This window comes from Portunus trituberculatus, chromosome 16 (assembly GCF_017591435.1).
Source record: "Portunus trituberculatus isolate SZX2019 chromosome 16, ASM1759143v1, whole genome shotgun sequence".
Classification (NCBI taxonomy): Eukaryota; Metazoa; Arthropoda; class Malacostraca; order Decapoda; family Portunidae; genus Portunus; species Portunus trituberculatus.
The window spans coordinates 15,952,199-15,969,424 of record NC_059270.1 but is presented as its reverse complement, the minus strand read 5'-3'; the positions used below and the strand labels follow the sequence as shown (position 1 = coordinate 15,969,424).

The 17,226-nt window shown below is 37.7% G+C and overlaps 3 protein-coding genes across 5 annotated transcripts in view; 1 reads left to right on the top strand and 2 right to left on the bottom strand.

Annotated features, from left to right (window-relative positions):
* The window catches only part of LOC123504522, a 115,371-nt gene that overhangs the window by 54,142 nt on the left and 44,003 nt on the right, over positions 1-17,226 (bottom strand). The gene's annotated exons all lie outside the window — the stretch shown is intronic.
* LOC123504521 lies at positions 7,853-11,036 on the top strand. The gene is made up of 2 exons (XM_045255105.1): positions 7,853-8,301; positions 9,486-11,036. Exons 1-2 carry the CDS (start codon positions 7,929-7,931, stop codon positions 10,280-10,282), a joined length of 1,170 nt encoding a protein of 389 aa, XP_045111040.1. The 5' UTR covers positions 7,853-7,928; the 3' UTR covers positions 10,283-11,036.
* On the bottom strand, positions 11,034-13,342 carry LOC123504524. The gene is made up of 2 exons (XM_045255110.1): positions 12,627-13,342; positions 11,034-11,592 (listed from the first exon to the last, which is right to left on the bottom strand). Exons 1-2 carry the CDS (start codon positions 12,789-12,791, stop codon positions 11,236-11,238), a joined length of 522 nt encoding a protein of 173 aa, XP_045111045.1. The 5' UTR covers positions 12,792-13,342; the 3' UTR covers positions 11,034-11,235.

Genomic DNA, 17,226 nt, shown 5'->3' with positions numbered 1-17,226 from the left:
GATTTTCTGTATGAATGTAATTCATATTAAATTTTATGGAAAGAAAAAGCATTGAAACTAAGCTTTTCCCATTAATGATCTTTCTATTTTTTGTCCCAGAAATGGAGATGGTAAAGAAGAGCGTTCTACATATATATAAATATTTCCACTTTTTTAGCTTATATGCCACGAGTACATTCTTAGAAAGATTATAACTATTTTATCAAACCATTCAATATTTACAAAACGTGCAGAAAAATACGTTCCAGTTGACCAACTTGCTGTGAAATAATTAACCCATCTGGCGGTTGAAGGCACCTACATAGCAGTTCGCGATCGGTCCCATTGCAATCTCTTCCATCCTGGATCTCCTTTCATCAGGTGATTCCCTCGCAGATACTGGTGACGGTAAGAGATAAGCGGGGCAGTTGGGAAGTTGTGAGGGAACAACTTCCTGTCGCAATCTTGGATGCTGTGGAGAGACGAATAATTATTATAATTTATTGTAAAGAATTTTCAAACTGAACCTCAAATTACAAAATTTCTTAAAATAATCAGATAACTGTGTGTTTACTTGGTTTAAATACATTAAATAATTCACAACACCGATACAAGCAGTTAGTAGAGAACTATATCCAGCAAGGAATACTCACAATAATATAAACTTTTGTTCAGCTAATAAAATAAAAAATATTTACAGTAGTTTATAGTACGAGTAAAAAAAAATATTGATGGAGACATACTCATAGGCCTACTTTGCTAAGGTGAGCGTCACTGTGGCCACTTATCCTGTACCATCAATTCTAATTATTTAAGCTTATGATGAAGCTGATTCTGGTCAGTACCCCAGGTCACAGGGCTACTGTGGCCACTAGTTGGATTGCCAGTTGCTTACCTATTTTATTGAGTTAACCCTAGGAAAGTCTATGGTCATTGGATTAAATCAAGCCAAACACTGCAGTTTTAATATCATAAACATACCTTCAACTTGGCTTGGACTTTGGTCAAAGTCCTCTCGTCAAAGAAAGAGGTCTCGCATTCGATGTCTTCTGGCCGAAAGTGCAGCTCACATACCTGAAAGAGTTCATTATGATAAATAACACAGTCAGCTAAATAATAGCATAAACCCTATACACTAACAACTGTGGTGATAACGTATATATATGTATTATAATACATATATATACGTTAGACCAGCAAGTTAAAAACACCCCCCTTTAGACCAGCAAGCTAAAAACATCCCTTTTAGACCACCAAGATAAACATACCCTTTAGACCAGCAAGTTAAAAACACCCCCTTTAGACCAGCCAGCTAAAAACATCCCCTTTAGACCAGCAAGATAAACATACCCTTTAGACCAGCAACTTAAAAACACCCCCTTTAGACCAGCAAGCTAAAAACACTCCCTTTAGACCAGCACACTAAATACATTCCTTTAGACCAGCAAGCTAAAAACAACCCCTTCAGACCAACCAGCTGAAAACACTCCTTTTAGACCATCAAGCTAAACCCCTCCGCTTTAGACCATCAAGCTAAAAACAGCCCTTTAAACCAGCAAGCTAAAAACACCCCCTTTAGACCCCTTTAGATAGGTTAGGTAGGTTAGGGCAGGCTAGGGTTAGGTTATTGCCCACCTTTCTCTGTTTATCTTACCAACAATTAATTTGCATAAAAGATGTTCTTGATTTCAAAACATTTATGTTGTTCAATACATTTGTTTCATTACCTAACCTAACCTACCGTAACCTACCCTTACCTATCCTAACCAAACCTAAGGTAGTATTCGAGTAGCCAAGGTTCCTTATGTTCACCTACACTAAATATATCATATCACTGATATCACTTCATTATACAGGGTGTAACAGGAGTTTCTGCGAATACTTCTAGAGGCGAAAGTAACATAACATAACATAAATAATAGGATAACAAAGGGCCACCAGGGCCCATCTAGGTTATCCTGTATCAGTCGCACAGCGACCTCGTCATCAGTACTTAAAGATACACTTACAAGTCCACAAAACATTATATACTAATTCTAAATATTTTTTGGCCCATTAACAGGGCTAAGTCCAGCAGCGAAATCCTCTACAATTTGTGGTCCCCATACATGGGGATCATGTCTTGTTTAACTATAGTAAATTTCTTATAAAAACTATCATGCAGTGCTATACATAATTATAAATCTAATAAATTTAAGTGCTTATCAAATCTGTTTTTAAACATTGTCAAACTAATGCTATTTACAACCGTCTCTGGCAATGCACTCCAGAAGTCTACCACCCTATGACTAAAGAAATATTTTCTTATATCTAACCTGCAGCCTTGCTTTCTAATCTTCCTGCCATGATTTCTAGTCCTATTTCCCTCCTCTAAGGTAAAGAAAGATCTCACATCTATGTAGTTTGTATCTGAGAACATTTTAAATAACTCTATCATATCCCTCTTATACATCTCCTCTCAAATGAAAACATGTTTAATTCCTTTAATCTATCTCTATACTCCAGGCGCTTTAATGCTGGTATCATCCTAGTTGCTCTTCTCTGAACTGCTTCTAACATGTTGATATCCTGCCTATAGTGGGGTGACCAGGCCTGTATGCAATACTCTAAATGGGGCCTAACATAGGAATTATATAAGCTACGCACCACTTCCTTACTTTTATAACTAACATTTCTATTTATAAAACCCAGGATCCTATTTGCCCTATTTCTTGCTTCTAAACATTGCTTTGAAAATTTCATAGTCCTGTCTATCACTACTCCTAAATCCTTTCCTTCCTCTACTGCCTCTAGCCAACATCCCTCCATCTCATAGTTAAAGTTTGTGTTGTCTTTACCTAAATGCATAACCTGACACTTTTAGAATTAAACTCCATCTGCCACCTGTCTGCCCATGCTATCAGCCTGTCCAGGTCTCGTTGTATTCTGTAATTGTCCTTTTCACCCTGTACTGCACATGCTATCTTAGTATCATCTGCAAACTTTGATACTTTGCTACTAATTCCTATATCTAAATCGTTAATGTACACCAAGAAAAGAAGAGGTCCTAGCACTGATCCTTGGGGTACCCACTAACCACTTCCTTCCACTCAGACATTGCCCCATTTAATACTACTCTCTGTTTCCTATCAGAAAGCCATTCACTAATCCAATCAACTAACCTACCCCCTATCCCATGTAGTCTCAATTTGTACACTAGCCTCCTATGCGGTACCTTATCAAACGCCTTGCTAAAATCTAGATATATAACATCTATGCTATTTCCATCATCTAACTCCTTGGTAATATATTCTAAGATATCGAGCAAATTTGTAAGACAGGACCTCCCTGATCTAAAGCCATGTTGGGTATCTCTAATTAATCTATTCTCATTTAAATGCTCCCAAATACTACCCTTAATGATTTTCTCTAGTATCTTACATACTATACTAGTTAAACTGATCGGTCTATAATTATTCGCATCATCCTTCCTACCTTTTTAAATATTGGAGTAACATTAGCTAACTTCCAGTCCTGAGGTATCTCAGCAAACCTAAGTGATCTTTCAAAGATTAACTTAAGTGCTTCAGAAATACTGTCTACACCCTCCCTAAGTACTCTGGCATGTAGCTCATCAGGACCACTAGCTTTCCTATCGTCTAGTTCAAGAATAAATTTCCTAATAATTCCCGGTTTTATATCAATATTTTCTAAAGCTCTTAAACTACTCGTCGCACTGTTTGTAACAGGATTTCCTATTCTTTCCTAGTAAATACTGAAGAAAATTGTTCATTCAATAATTCTACTATGTCTTCATTTTGATCCACTACTACACCATCTTTTCTGAGTGGTCCAATCCTATCCTTATTTCTTTTATCACTGACCTTGTAATAACTATATAATTTTTGGGATCTTTACTCCCAGCTCTAGCTAGTTTTATCTCTGCCTGCCTTTTACTTTTTTTATAACCTTACTCAAATCATCTCTGACCTGTCTGTACCTAATCAAATCTACATCTTCCCACTTTTCTGCAACTCTCTGTATGCCCTCTTCTTCTCTCTGATCTGGCTACCTATCTCATGAGTCCACCATAATGGCTTCCTGTTTCTCTGCCTTATATCTTTGTAAGGGATACACTGCATCACTATACCCTTTACTACAACCTTAAAAATATCCCACATCTCCTGTGCAGTTTTATTTCCAAAACTATCTTCCCAGTTTACCTCTCCTAATAACTGACGTAACCTACCATAATTGCCTTTCTGATAGTTTGGGACTCTAGTCTTATTCACTATATTATCCCTACTGGAATTAATGATAAATCTAATTATATGATGGTCACTGTTTGCTAAAGTCTCTCCTACCTCAACTTCCTTTAAACAATGCTCAATATTTGTTAGTACTATGTCTAAAACCTTCCTCCCCCTAGTAGGTTTATCTACCATCTGCACTAAATAGTTATCCTGAAAACTTTCCATAAACTTATTTTCACTAGCATCTCCTACCATCCTCTCCCAGTTTACTGACTTAAGATTAAAATCCCTAAGATAATTGTCTGACTAGTACACCCCTATTTATCTCATCTACCATAAGGTTGTCTACATCTGCTGACTGGTTAGGTGGTCTATAAAAGCTCCTACTCTAATAACCTTACTTTTGTTTACTCTAACATCCAGCCATAAGGACTCTACTCTGTTATCTACCTTAATACCATTAACCTGACTGGAAATGAAGGATTTTTTACATAAATAACTACTCCTCCACCTATCCTACCAATTCTCTGGTGTAAATACATAATGTATCCATCTACTTCATATTCTTTCCTATTTTCCTAAACTTTTCCTCATTTACCCATGCCTCTGTGACACATACAACATCTAAGTCCTCCTCAACTATATAACTAGATAACTCGTCCTTCTTGTTCCTAAGACTCCTGGCATTTACATAAAAACATTTAAGTCCTGCTACCTTCCTAGATGCTGTCTCCTTATTTGGAATCCTAATCTTATTCTCTCCTATTTGCACCTGGAAATCTTTCCTAATCTTTTCACTATCTCTGTTTATCCTATCTAATTTATGTCTAGCATCTTTCTTCTGGAATGCATTTGCTACCTCACCCCCTACACTCCATCCCAACTCCCCTCCAGACATCCACTCAGCACATCCACACCCTTCCTACTCAGATGCACACCATCCCTAGCATACAAATCCCTTCGCCCATAGAACCTATCCCATACATCCACAAAGCTGACACCCACATCCTTACACATCCCTTTTACCCGATCATTCACACCAATGGCTCTAGACAACCATTCCTGCTAACATACACACGAGGCAAGATTCCTGACACTACACACCTCCTACCACTCTCCCTTATCTTGCCTAACATTTCCCGAAATCTTGCCACTAACTCCTCCGACCCACCTGCTCTGACATCGTTCCCACCTACGTGCAAAACTACTACACCCTCCTCTCCATCCCCCAACCCTCTTCTGCACCTCCTCACTCACTGCCTTCACACCTGCACCAGGCATACACACGTTCGTCCTCCTATCCCTGTCTTTCCCACAGAAAGTGCTATCTAAATACCTAACCTGAGAGTCACCCACCACACACACCTGAGGTGTGCTAGGCACAACCATCCTCCTCCTCTCCTCTACCCCTTCTTTCTCCTTTCACTCACCACAACCACTTCATTCACTCCACTCTCACTCTCCCTCCCCTCCAACAAACCGAACCTATTTTCACACTCAACAGGTTTAGTCCTATCCTCCCTAACTGCCTCCGCTTTCCTTCCCTCGCAACCTGCCATCTCTGCCCATCCTGACTACTATCTTTCCCAGTCTGGCTCGCCTGCTCCCTCTTCCCCACTCTGCTCTTCCCGACAGAGGGCCAAGCCACCCTGTCGCCCTCAGAAGGTCCAACCTTCGGCCTAACACTGATCTCCTGCCTAATTTTTTCCACTGCCTCCCCAAGCCTCTTAACCTCCTCCTTCAACTCAAAGATGAGAACCTCGTTCGCACTTTTTCCCTCACTTAGCTTTCTGATTTCCTCTCGCAATTCTCGGTGCTCAAGAGAAAGAACTAAATTCTCGCTCTTGAGCCTACACACCATACACTCAGAAAAGTCAACGACCTTCCTGTCATGCCCACACATCTCACACACAACAAACTCTCCTAATCCCATCTCAACACTCTCTTTCACGCACTCAATCACACTCTGATATACCTCAGTAGCTAACGCCATACTAATTATAATGTGGATAAAACTATACTAGTTGTATACAATAAACATTGGTTTAGTTTACTTACCTTGGTGTTTTGGTTAGGGTGAAGTCTGCTTGCTTGATAGCATGAAGCCAAGCCCGCGCAAGCTTCTCTTCTTTTGGGAATGAAAATAAGCCCACTTTTGGCCCATTTTTGTAATTCCCTTTACATAAAGGAACGCAACACTTGTAAGGCATGGCAGAAGGCCTAGTGAGTGCACCAAAACCACTTAAAACAAGACCACGGCGGAGTTCCAAGACACTCCCGACACCCAAAAGACGCGGAGGAACTGAATGCCGATGGCCTACTCGCACTGATGTCACATCCATCAGGCCTGTATGAGAAGGCCGTGGCTTGACTGACTGACAGGCAGATTCTTTTCTCAAATTTTAGTAATTTATAAAGTATAGATCTATTATAGAAATATATTTGCATGAAATGTAAATTCTATATGAACAGAGAGAGAGAGAGAGAGAGAGAGAGAGAAGTGGTGTGTGGGAAGCAAGGTTCTCATTGACACAGGCTCTAATCCCTTAATTTGCCCAGCACAAGGTATGGCAGCGCCGCAGGCCGGGAAATCCCACAGAAAGCCAACGCCTAAGTGATCTTCATGAAATGGTCAGACCATAGTAGTAGTAGTAGTAGTAGTAGTAGTAGTAGTAATAGTAGTAGAAGTAGTAGTAGTAGTAGTAATAGTAGTAGTAGTAGTTGTTGTTGTAATAATAGTAGTAGTAGTAGTAGTAATAGTAATAGTAGTAGTAGTAGCAGTAGTAATAGTAATAATAATAATAGTAATAAAAAAAAATTAATAATAATAGTAATAATAATAATAATAATATTATTATTATTATTATTATTATTATTATTATTATTATTATTATTATTACTATTATTATTATTATTATTATTATTATTATTATTATTATTATTATTATATTTTTTATTATTACTATTATTATTATTATTATTATTATTATTATTATTAGAGAGAGAGAGAGAGAGAGAGAGAAGGTGTAGTCCCATGAGATGACAGCCTCGCCTATTTGGGCCAGAAGGCTTCAAGGTGTGAAATATTTTGTTAATCCCCTGTCACAGGGTCCACCATCATCACCGCCAACACAACCAACGATTTTTTCGCATGTAAATTCTACTATATCATATAATTTCATTACTTTCAATTGTAACACTTCAATACTGGAAAGGAATTCAATGGAGAAGGAGGAGGATGAGGAAGTGAAAGCATACAGGGAATTCTATAATTGTTAAGTGAATGGAGAAAAAAAGATACAACGAAGAAGAACAGACAAATAAAACATAAAGGAAAATATGAACACACACACACACACACACACACACACGTGACAGATGGTGGGGAAGGAACTTTAGGGAGAAAGGAAGGTGTGTGTGTGTGTGTGTGTGTGTTTGCGATATAATACTAAGTATGTCTCATATTATGATGGTCGATTTAACTTGTATAAACTTGAAAAATAGAAGGCAAAGTAAACGAATAATTGATTATTTCTCTACCTATATAGAGAAAAAAAAAGGGGGAGAAGAGGAGACGGTAAAATATGACAGAAGAGAGAGAGAGAGAGAGAGAGAGAGAGAGAGAGAGAGAGAGAGAGAGAGAGAGAGCTTGGGGCGTGATAAGAGTAAAATTTACTCCATACTTCACTTCTACGTCCGAACCAAGTGACACGAGGAATGTTTACCCATGTTCCGGGAACAAGTTTTCCAATGTTCCGGGAATTTATTCCACCGGATGTTCACACGGTACTGAAATTTATTCCTGAGACGGCAGACCGATATTGCGACAAGATCAAGATCAAGCACCCTGGTGGTCAACTCAAGTGCTTGTTTACAAGCACCACCATGCCGAGCCACGCACACCACATCAACCACAATCGACGACAACAAGGCCTCACCCGACAGCAATGGGGCCACTTCATTCTTGCCATATGTCTGATGAGGGAACGGGATGAACAACTCCGTGTTTGGACACGTCCCTGGCTATCAAGGAGGCGTCAGGAGAGCGTGTACTTCCGACTGGTGAGGGAGTTGTCGCTAGAAGACCCAGGTGCACTTCGAATTTATTAGCAGAGGGCATCTTTTCTGGGCTAAGATTTATAGTTTGGGGTATTATTACAGTCCCACACCAGTCTAGAAACTGTGAACTGGCTTTTCTTGTCCAGCTCTTTTGGCCAACAGTAGATTCAGTTAAGTTAGGTTATGCTATATATTTACAAAGTCCATATTCTGGCATTCATTATTAATAAGGAATGCTTCACTGGTTCTATTTTTGGTAATTCAGTAAATGTGCAGAATAGGCCCGCCTTCAGAATCGGCCCAAAACTTGGTCCTACACATTGTACTAACATGAATGAAGGTTTAAATGAGCACTCATAACTTAGCCTAACCTAATCGGCCTAAAACTTGGTCCTATACATCGTACTATATGTTCGTAACACATGAATAAAGGTTTAAATGAGAGCTCTTAACTTAACCTAACCTAACTTAAGCCAACCTAATGTAACCTAGCCAATCCTAACCTGGACTGGTTAGGTTAGGTTAGTTTACATTAGGTTACGTTAGATTAGGTTAGTTTAGTTTACATTAGGTTATGTTAAGTTAGGTTAAGTTAAGAGTGTGGGTGAAACTGTAAATTGACCCTTATCCCAAGTACCCGCAGAACGGATCTCGGAATGGTGGAGAAGCTTTAACATTATATTGTAAGTTTAATATCAATGAGCAATCAGTAAAACCTATGCAGACATGTAACTACACTATTTATACTTCATGAAAGCAAACCTTATTGGTAATTAGTTTGGAGGTGTTAGTCTTAAGATTTTCCCTATTTGTATGTCCAGAACACTACCTCACCACTCCTGACCATCAAAAATGGTTTATGGAAAAATTCCTAGATCTAGTGAAATTCCCTAGAAATTCATACCTGGATTGGTTAGACGGGAACCCAAAGGGAAGCACAGACCCCTTGGATTTAGCATTTTATTAATTTGATCTCATTGGGCATTTACCTCTGAGAATATATGGTCACTTGGCAGGCCACATCATAGGGTGTAGTGTGTGGTGGTTTTAAGAATGAGGGAATGCATTCACTTAAATGAAACCAAAAAATAAAACATAACATTACATTGAGGAGCCGCACGCATGACTAAGGACATGAACACTTTATATTTAAGGTTCAGTATGCTGTCAAGATGCAAGTTTTTGGTAATTGATGTACCATTGTTATCTTTTCAGGCGAAACTCAGAAGTCATTGGCCTACCAATTTCGGATTAGTCGGAACCTGGTGTGCAGCATTATCCCGGAGGTGTGTCAGGCAATTTATCAAGTGCTGAAAACAACATACCTATGTATGCCTAACACCACAGAAGAATGGCGGCAGATTGCCAGTGATTCTTTCTCTCAGTGGCAGTTTCCTATGTGCATAGGGGCATTGGATGGGAAAAGGGTATTAGTACAAAAGCCAGCCAATTCAAGTTCAAAATTCTATGACTACAAAGGTCATTTTAGCATGATTTTATTAGCTATGGTGGATGCAGACTACAAGTTCATCTATGTGGATGTTGGTGCTTGTGGCCGGGCAAGTGATGGAGGAGTTTGGGACAGGTGCTCTCTGAAAAGGGCATTGGAAGGCCAAAACAATGTCTTACATATACCCCAGTGTAACACCCTTCCCTTCTCTGACAAACAATGTCCCTTCGTACTGGTAGGAGATGATGCTTTCCCACTAAAGTCACATTTAATGAAACCTTATCCAGGAAAACAATTGAGCAAAGAACAAATAATATTTAATTATCGACTTTTCCGAGCTCGCAAAACTTCAGAAAATGCATTTGGAATTTTGGGATCACGTTTTCAGGTATGTAGAACACCTATTAGATCATCTCCTACCACAGTAAAGGATATTGTACTTTCTGCTGTAACTTTACATAATTATCTAAGGGTATGTTCCAAAGAGTCGTACATTCCACCAGACATGCTAGACAGGGAGGACATACAAAATGTAGAGTTGCATAGAGGTCAGTGGCACTAGCATCCACATGGTGGACTTGAAAGGCTGCCATTGGTAGCTAGAGGTCATGCACAAGATGCCAAGGGAGTCAGAGAAACTTTAAAGCAATACTTCAATAATGAAGGTAAAGTACCTTGGCAAGATGTAATGTGCTTTCTACACTAGGCTATGCATAAATGTTTGTGTTTTGTATGTATGTGTGTGCATTTTACTTAGTGACCTGTCTCCATATCTTCATTTGTCTAATTTTTGCTCAAAGTTTTGCACATTGTGCTGCAACTACCTCCGCATTTAAAGCTTTCCACTTTTCCACTGTTCTATGTGGAAAACGATTCTTTCCAATGTCCTTCACACACCATCTTTGTAGCTGTACTCTGTATCCTTTTTAGATTCCTTATATCTTTCAATAGGTTAGATGAAAACACCACTGCTGTATACTCTAATTTAGGTATTATTATGCCAGTAATAATTGTCATCATATCCTTGTCATATAATTAAATGCAACTGTAATATTTGATAATATTTTCTATGTTACTCCATATATCTTGCCTGCTATGTGGGACTGTATCAAAAGCCTTTTTTTATATTCAAATATGCTGTAACCACCCAGTGTGAAGTGTGTGTGTGTGTGTGTGTGTGTGTGTGTGTGTGTGTGTGTGTGTGTGTGTGTGTGTGTGTCAGTTCGGGTAGAGGGTGGCAGGAGGTGGAGAGAGTTTATGCACACTTTTCAAGTGCATTACATTATAAGAGGCAAGGAAATAAAGAGACAACCTTATGGACTTATTTTACTTAACCAAAAATATCAGCTGAATGCAATAATGACAGAAAATGTTATAAATGTACAAATGCTAAAAAATGTTCTGTTATTACAAATTTTTTTTTGTACAAAATCCTCATATACCTTTTGAGCACTATTCAAAATAGCAAAACTAAGTTCATACTGCATGTGTGATGGAACTAGATTTATGATATTTTCAATCATTGACCCAGCACACTTGGAGAATGAAGGCTCGTTTCCTCTTCATGGCATTTGAAGACAAACGCCTAGGCTGGCCTTCAGCTGCTGACAAAACTGGACTAGATGGTGATGGAGTCGTCAGAAAGGATGATGAAGCTGAACTTGTAAGTGACCCAGGGTTGTGTTCCTTACTGAATGTCCTCAAGGCATCAGCAAGATCATTTGCAGTCACCTGTTTGGCTTGTTCAGTGGAATGACTGATCTGGTCTGTTTCAAAACCAGTTTCCTCAAGTCCCTCACATATACTGGCTTCTTCAACTAAATAGATGGATGACTCTTCAGGTAGAAATTCTGGCATGGGTAATGAAGGTTCCTGTTGAAAAAAAATATGCTGTATTACTGATAACAGTACTGTATTTTTGTAAGTTAAGGAAAAAAAGTCAGTAGGATAACACAACAGACACAAATGGTAAATCTGCTCACCACACCTAAATTAATCCTGATAATGCAATGTTTATAGACATTTTTCCACCCCAAATCATTTGTTCTCCTATTGAATTCCTAATGAACCTACAGTATGACATGTCCAAATAAGGCTGGTGTCATTAACAAGTACCATAGCTTAAATTTGTGAAAATGTGATCAAGGAAAGATGGACCAAGAAGCATTTAAAAGAGAATAATATAATTAATGATGGGCAATTTGGATTTAGGAAAGAAAGATCATGTGTAACAAACCTAATATGCTTTTGCTCTGTAATCATAGACATAACACAAGAAAGAGATAGATGGGTTGACAGTGTATTTTTGGATAAGAAAAAGACATTAGAAAATTAATAAAAAAAATTGAAAATAGAGGGGGAATAACAGGAACATTGCTGGAGTGGATGGAAGATTTTCTAAGTGGAAGAACAATGAGGGTGATAATCAGAGGCAAAGAGTCCTTCATGAAAAACAGCTTCCCTCATAGAGTGATAAGATATTTGAAATGGGCTGAATAAGGAGGCAGTGTGTGCAAAGTCAATACTTAAAGAAAAAATTAGACAAAGTGAGATACAGAGACGGGGCAGCACGAGCATAGGCTCCCCTCCCGTAATAAAATACAACAAGGTGAATACTAAATACACAAATAACCATCCTCATTGACATTATGTTCTCTTTAATCCTGTTTTATGAATAAATTAGATCATATGACTTTAGATGATGTGTGCTTCTGCTCGTGTGTGTGTGTGTGTGGGTAACCAAAAACAAGTTTTCTTATGATTGCAATAAAACTGAGTAAACCATTGGACCGTTATGTGATTGAAACTTATAAATATTATTATGGCATTACATAATTATTATAGGAAAATCTTATGATAGTACCATTATCACCCCAATCAGAGTTTTGAAGCACACTATAAAATACCTTGTGTGTTGGTCCCGACCAGCTTGCCTCTGTTGTGAGCTCCTCACTTGGACCTAGGAATGCAAGGCAGTTGTAATATTCCCATTTTGTAGGTGTCTTGCCTGCTGAGCCACTTGGTGCTGACTGTATCTTTTTGTGCTCTCGCAGAAAGTATGCCTTCAGCATCTTAAATTTAGCACGAACTTGATCTGTAATGAGCAATATATTTGTTTAATAAAACAATTAAATCAATTCCATATTCAGTTGTATGTATATGCTGCATTATTCATGACAGCTAGTCTAACTTTTGGTAAAATGTATATTCTTTAAGTATATTGTTTAGTATATTTTCCTTGAGTGGAGTTTCATTTGATATGAAATTACTAGACATCATAATTAGCACAGACAATAAATACGAAGTGCCCTGAAATTTTACAGCAACTAGTGCACAGGGGGTGATAAAAACTAAATAATAATAAGTACACATTTTGGAATGCATTTTCCATCACAAATGATTACTAGGTTAGGCTGGATTAGGAATGACAAGTTAGGTTAGGTTAGGATAGTTATGTCATTGGATACATTCCCCAAGATATGTCATCAGTGAGGATTGTTTAAAGAAAGCTTTGTGACGGCTTACTGCCAATTTCACATTACTGTATGTGTATCAGGGCTGCCACAACATTGAAATATTCTTGCCTACAAAAAAAATATTTGTTTTTGGTCCAGGGTGGTGCAGGGCCCTTGGCTAGCAAAGTGTGCCTCCCTAACATAACATAACATAACATAAATAATAGGATAACAAAGGGCCACCAGGGCCCATCTAGGTTATCCTGTTTCAGTCGCACAGCAACCTCGTCATCAGTACTTAAAGATACACTTACAAGTACACAATACATTATATACTAATTCTAAATATTTGGGCCATTAACAGGGCTAAGTCCTACAGCGAAATCCTCTACAATCTGTGATCCCCATACATGGGGATCATGTCTTGTTTAACTATAGTAAATTTCTTATAAAACTATCATGCAGTGCTATACATAATTATAAATCTAATAAATTTAAGTGCTTATCTAATCTGTTTTTTAAACATTGTCAAACTAGTGCTATTTACAACCCTCTCTGGCAATGCATTCCAGAGTTCTACCATCCTATGACTAAAGAAATATTTTCTTATATCTAACCTGCAGCCTTGCTTTCTAATCTTCCTGCCATGATTTCTAGTCCTACTTCCCTCCTCTAAGGTAAAGAAAGATCTCACATCTATATAGTTTGTATCTGAGAACATTTCAATTAACTCTATCATATCCCTTCTTATACATCTCCTCTCAAATGAAAACATGTTTAATTCCTTTAATCTATCTCTATACTCCAGGCGCTTTAATGCTGGTATCATCCTAGTTGCTCTTCTCTGAACTGCTTTTAACATGCTGATATCCTGCCTATAATGGGGTAACCAGGCCTGTATGCAATACTCTAAATGGGGCCTAACATAGGAATTATATAAGCTACGCACCACTTCCTTACTTTTATAACTAACATTTCTATTTATAAAACCCAGGATCCTATTTGCCCTATTTCTTGCTTCTAAACATTGCTTTGAAAATTTCACAGTCCTGTCTATCACTACTCCTAAATCCTTTCCTCCTCTATTGCCTCTAGCCAACATCCCTCCATCTCATAGTTAAAGTTTGTGTTGTCTTTACCTAAATGCATAAATAACCTGACACTTTTAGAATTAAACTCCATCTGCCACTTGTCTGCCCATGCTATCAGCCTGTCCAGGTCTCGTTGTATTCTGTAATTGTCCTTTTCACCCTGTACTGCACATGCTATCTTAGTATCATCTGCAAACTTTGATACTTTGCTACTAATTCCTATATCTAAATCGTTAATGTACACCAAGAAAAGAAGAGGTCCTAGCACTGATCCTTGGGGTACCCACTAACCACTTCCTTCCACTCAGACATTGCCCCATTTAATACTACTCTCTGTTTCCTATCAGAAAGCCATTCACTAATCCAATCAACTAACCTACCCCCTATCCCATGTAGTCTCAATTAGTACACTAGCCTCCAATGCGGTACCTTATCAAACGCCTTGCTAAAATCTAGATATATAACATCTATGCTATTTCCATCATCTAACTCCTTGGTAATATATTCTAAGAAATCGAGCAAATTTGTAAGACAGGACCTCCCTGATCTAAAGCCATGTTGGGTATCTCTAATTAATCTATTCTCATTTAAATGCTCCCAAATACTACCCTTAATGATTTTCTCTAGTATCTTACATACTATACTAGTTAAACTGATCGGTCTATAATTATTCGCATCATCCTTCCTACCTTTTTTAAATATTGGTGTAACATTAGCTAACTTCCAGTCCTGAGGTATCTCAGCAAACCTAAGTGATCTTTCAAAGATTAACTTAAGTGCTTCAGAAATACTGTCTACACCCTCCTAAGTGCTCTGGCATGTAGCTCATCAGGACCACTAGCTTTCCTATCGTCTAGTTTAAATATCTAATAATCCCCGGTTTATATCTATCAAAATAAAGAAACTCTAATAATTTTAAGTTTTAAATGAATAAATTATACTATTCAATTCTTTACATGTAAAAACTGAAAATCTTCTTCATGAACTACACCACATCTCATTTTTGAATGGTCCAATCAATTTTTTTTTTTTTTCACATAATCAATGTATTATACAAAATATAGTATATCTTTTTTTTCACTCTGCCCCTGACCTCCTTCCAAATCTCATCTGCCTCACTCTAATTTTCCTGCCCTGTCTACACCCTCTAAGTACACCCTATTGCTCTTGTGATAGTCCACCCATCTTAATCTTGATTTTATCTCATTGCTAGCATTTCAACTAACTAAATTTTACCTAATAACTATATCTGCATTCAGCTCTCCTGTGCACCAGTAATTCTGTTCAGTTTGGGACTCTTCACTTATTAATATAATCTGTACTACTAGATATTAATGATTTACCACTCTAAAATACTCAAAATTATCTACCTCAACTTCCTTTAAAAACTTTCTTCTTAGTACTATGTCCTAACCAACACAGTTGTTCCACTATGCACTTTCCTAGAAGAATAAATTTAGGAAATATCAACCCTCTGTATATCTTTGCCTAAAGTAAATATTTCCAAAATTAGTAGCATCTCTAATTACATCTGCTAGGTTAGGTTAAGTTTTGTTAATATCTTAATAACATCTAAGGTTTTCATCTACACCATAAAATCTCCTGAATAAATGAAGGATTTTTAAATATAAAACATTTGAACTATCCTAAATTTGTGTATAATAATGTCCCAAACATATTTTATATCTACCTAATTTCAATGTACTTAATACTCTACTCATCTAATCATTATACCTATATCTATAATTTCTGCACTTCCTAAACTCTCTTTAAATGATATACATACAAAAATATTTAAGTCCTGCTACCTCCTAGATGCTGTCTCCTTATTTGGAATCTTATTCTCTCCTATTTGCACCAAAATCTTTCTAATCTATCTCTGTTTATCCTATCTAATTTATGTCTTCCATCTGGAATCTTGCCCTTCACTACCACATCACATAATAACACCCTCCTCCACAATAACTCTTCTCCATAATTTAAACACTATCCCATACATCCACAAACACACAAATCGTCCATCTGAATTCCACTACATTCACCATCAGAACAACCTTGAAACCCACTTCTTACCATCACATTTGCCAAACTTGTTCCCATCATGCCTAACATTCCTCTGAACCCCTAAACAACTTTGCTCTGACATTTTTACCTGATACAACATGAATTCCACTCACTACCCCTCTCTCTCTCTCTCTCTCTCTCTCTCTCTCTCTCCTCTCTCTCTCTCTCTCTCTCTCTCACTCAAACAATTTGTCCTAATCTTGTCTTTCCCATACTCCTGGTAACACACATTCCTTCTCTCCACTTATTATTCTCTTCACTTTCCACAATACAAATCACTCACCTCTTTCAAACTGAACCTATTTCCTTTGATAGATTATAAACTGAGTCATTTTTTATAACTCCTTGCACTTCTGACTCCCTATCTTTTTAGTGTGCTATTTCTCATTTTCTCTCCTGTCACTCCTCTCTGAGGTGCGAGATGAGTACACTAAAGAGATTTTCAAGATTTTCACACAATATAAAACAAATGTCACACCATTCTCTTCACAACAAACTCATACTCAACTCACTCACAATCTTTTCTTTCATTTTCTCACTCTTATTTCAATCTTGCATCTCTTGCTATCTTTTCAAATATTGACAAGACATCTGCAAATCCAAATGCCATTCCCATTTTTTTCCTTCTGAGCAAATGCATAAATTTTGTCTAGTTTTATTTATTTAAAAGCATCAATAGATTCAGTAATAGATTGAGAGAGAGAGAGAGAGAGAGAGAGAGAGAGAGAGAGAGAGAGAGAGAGAGAGAGAGAGAGAGAGAGAGAGAGAGAGAGAGAGAGAGAGAGAGAAGAGAAAGCAAGCAGTGTCAAGTGTACAGTCGGCTACAGGTCATCCTTTACTTTCCTACATAGCAGATACTGGCCATTTGCACCTCAGCCAGCGTGGCCAAACTATCT

Coding starts and splice junctions, on each gene's coding strand:
- LOC123504521 (XM_045255105.1), top strand. CDS start 7,929: ATGTTTACCCATGTTCCGGGAACAAGTTTTCCAATGTTCCGGGAATTT. Junction 8,302..9,485: donor GTTGTCGCTAGAAGACCCAG/GTGCACTTCGAA, acceptor TTATCTTTTCAG/GCGAAACTCAGAAGTCATTG.
- LOC123504524 (XM_045255110.1), bottom strand. CDS start 12,791: ATGCTGAAGGCATACTTTCTGCGAGAGCACAAAAAGATACAGTCAGCA. Junction 11,593..12,626: donor GGTCGGGACCAACACACAAG/GTATTTTATAGT, acceptor TTTTTTCAACAG/GAACCTTCATTACCCATGCC.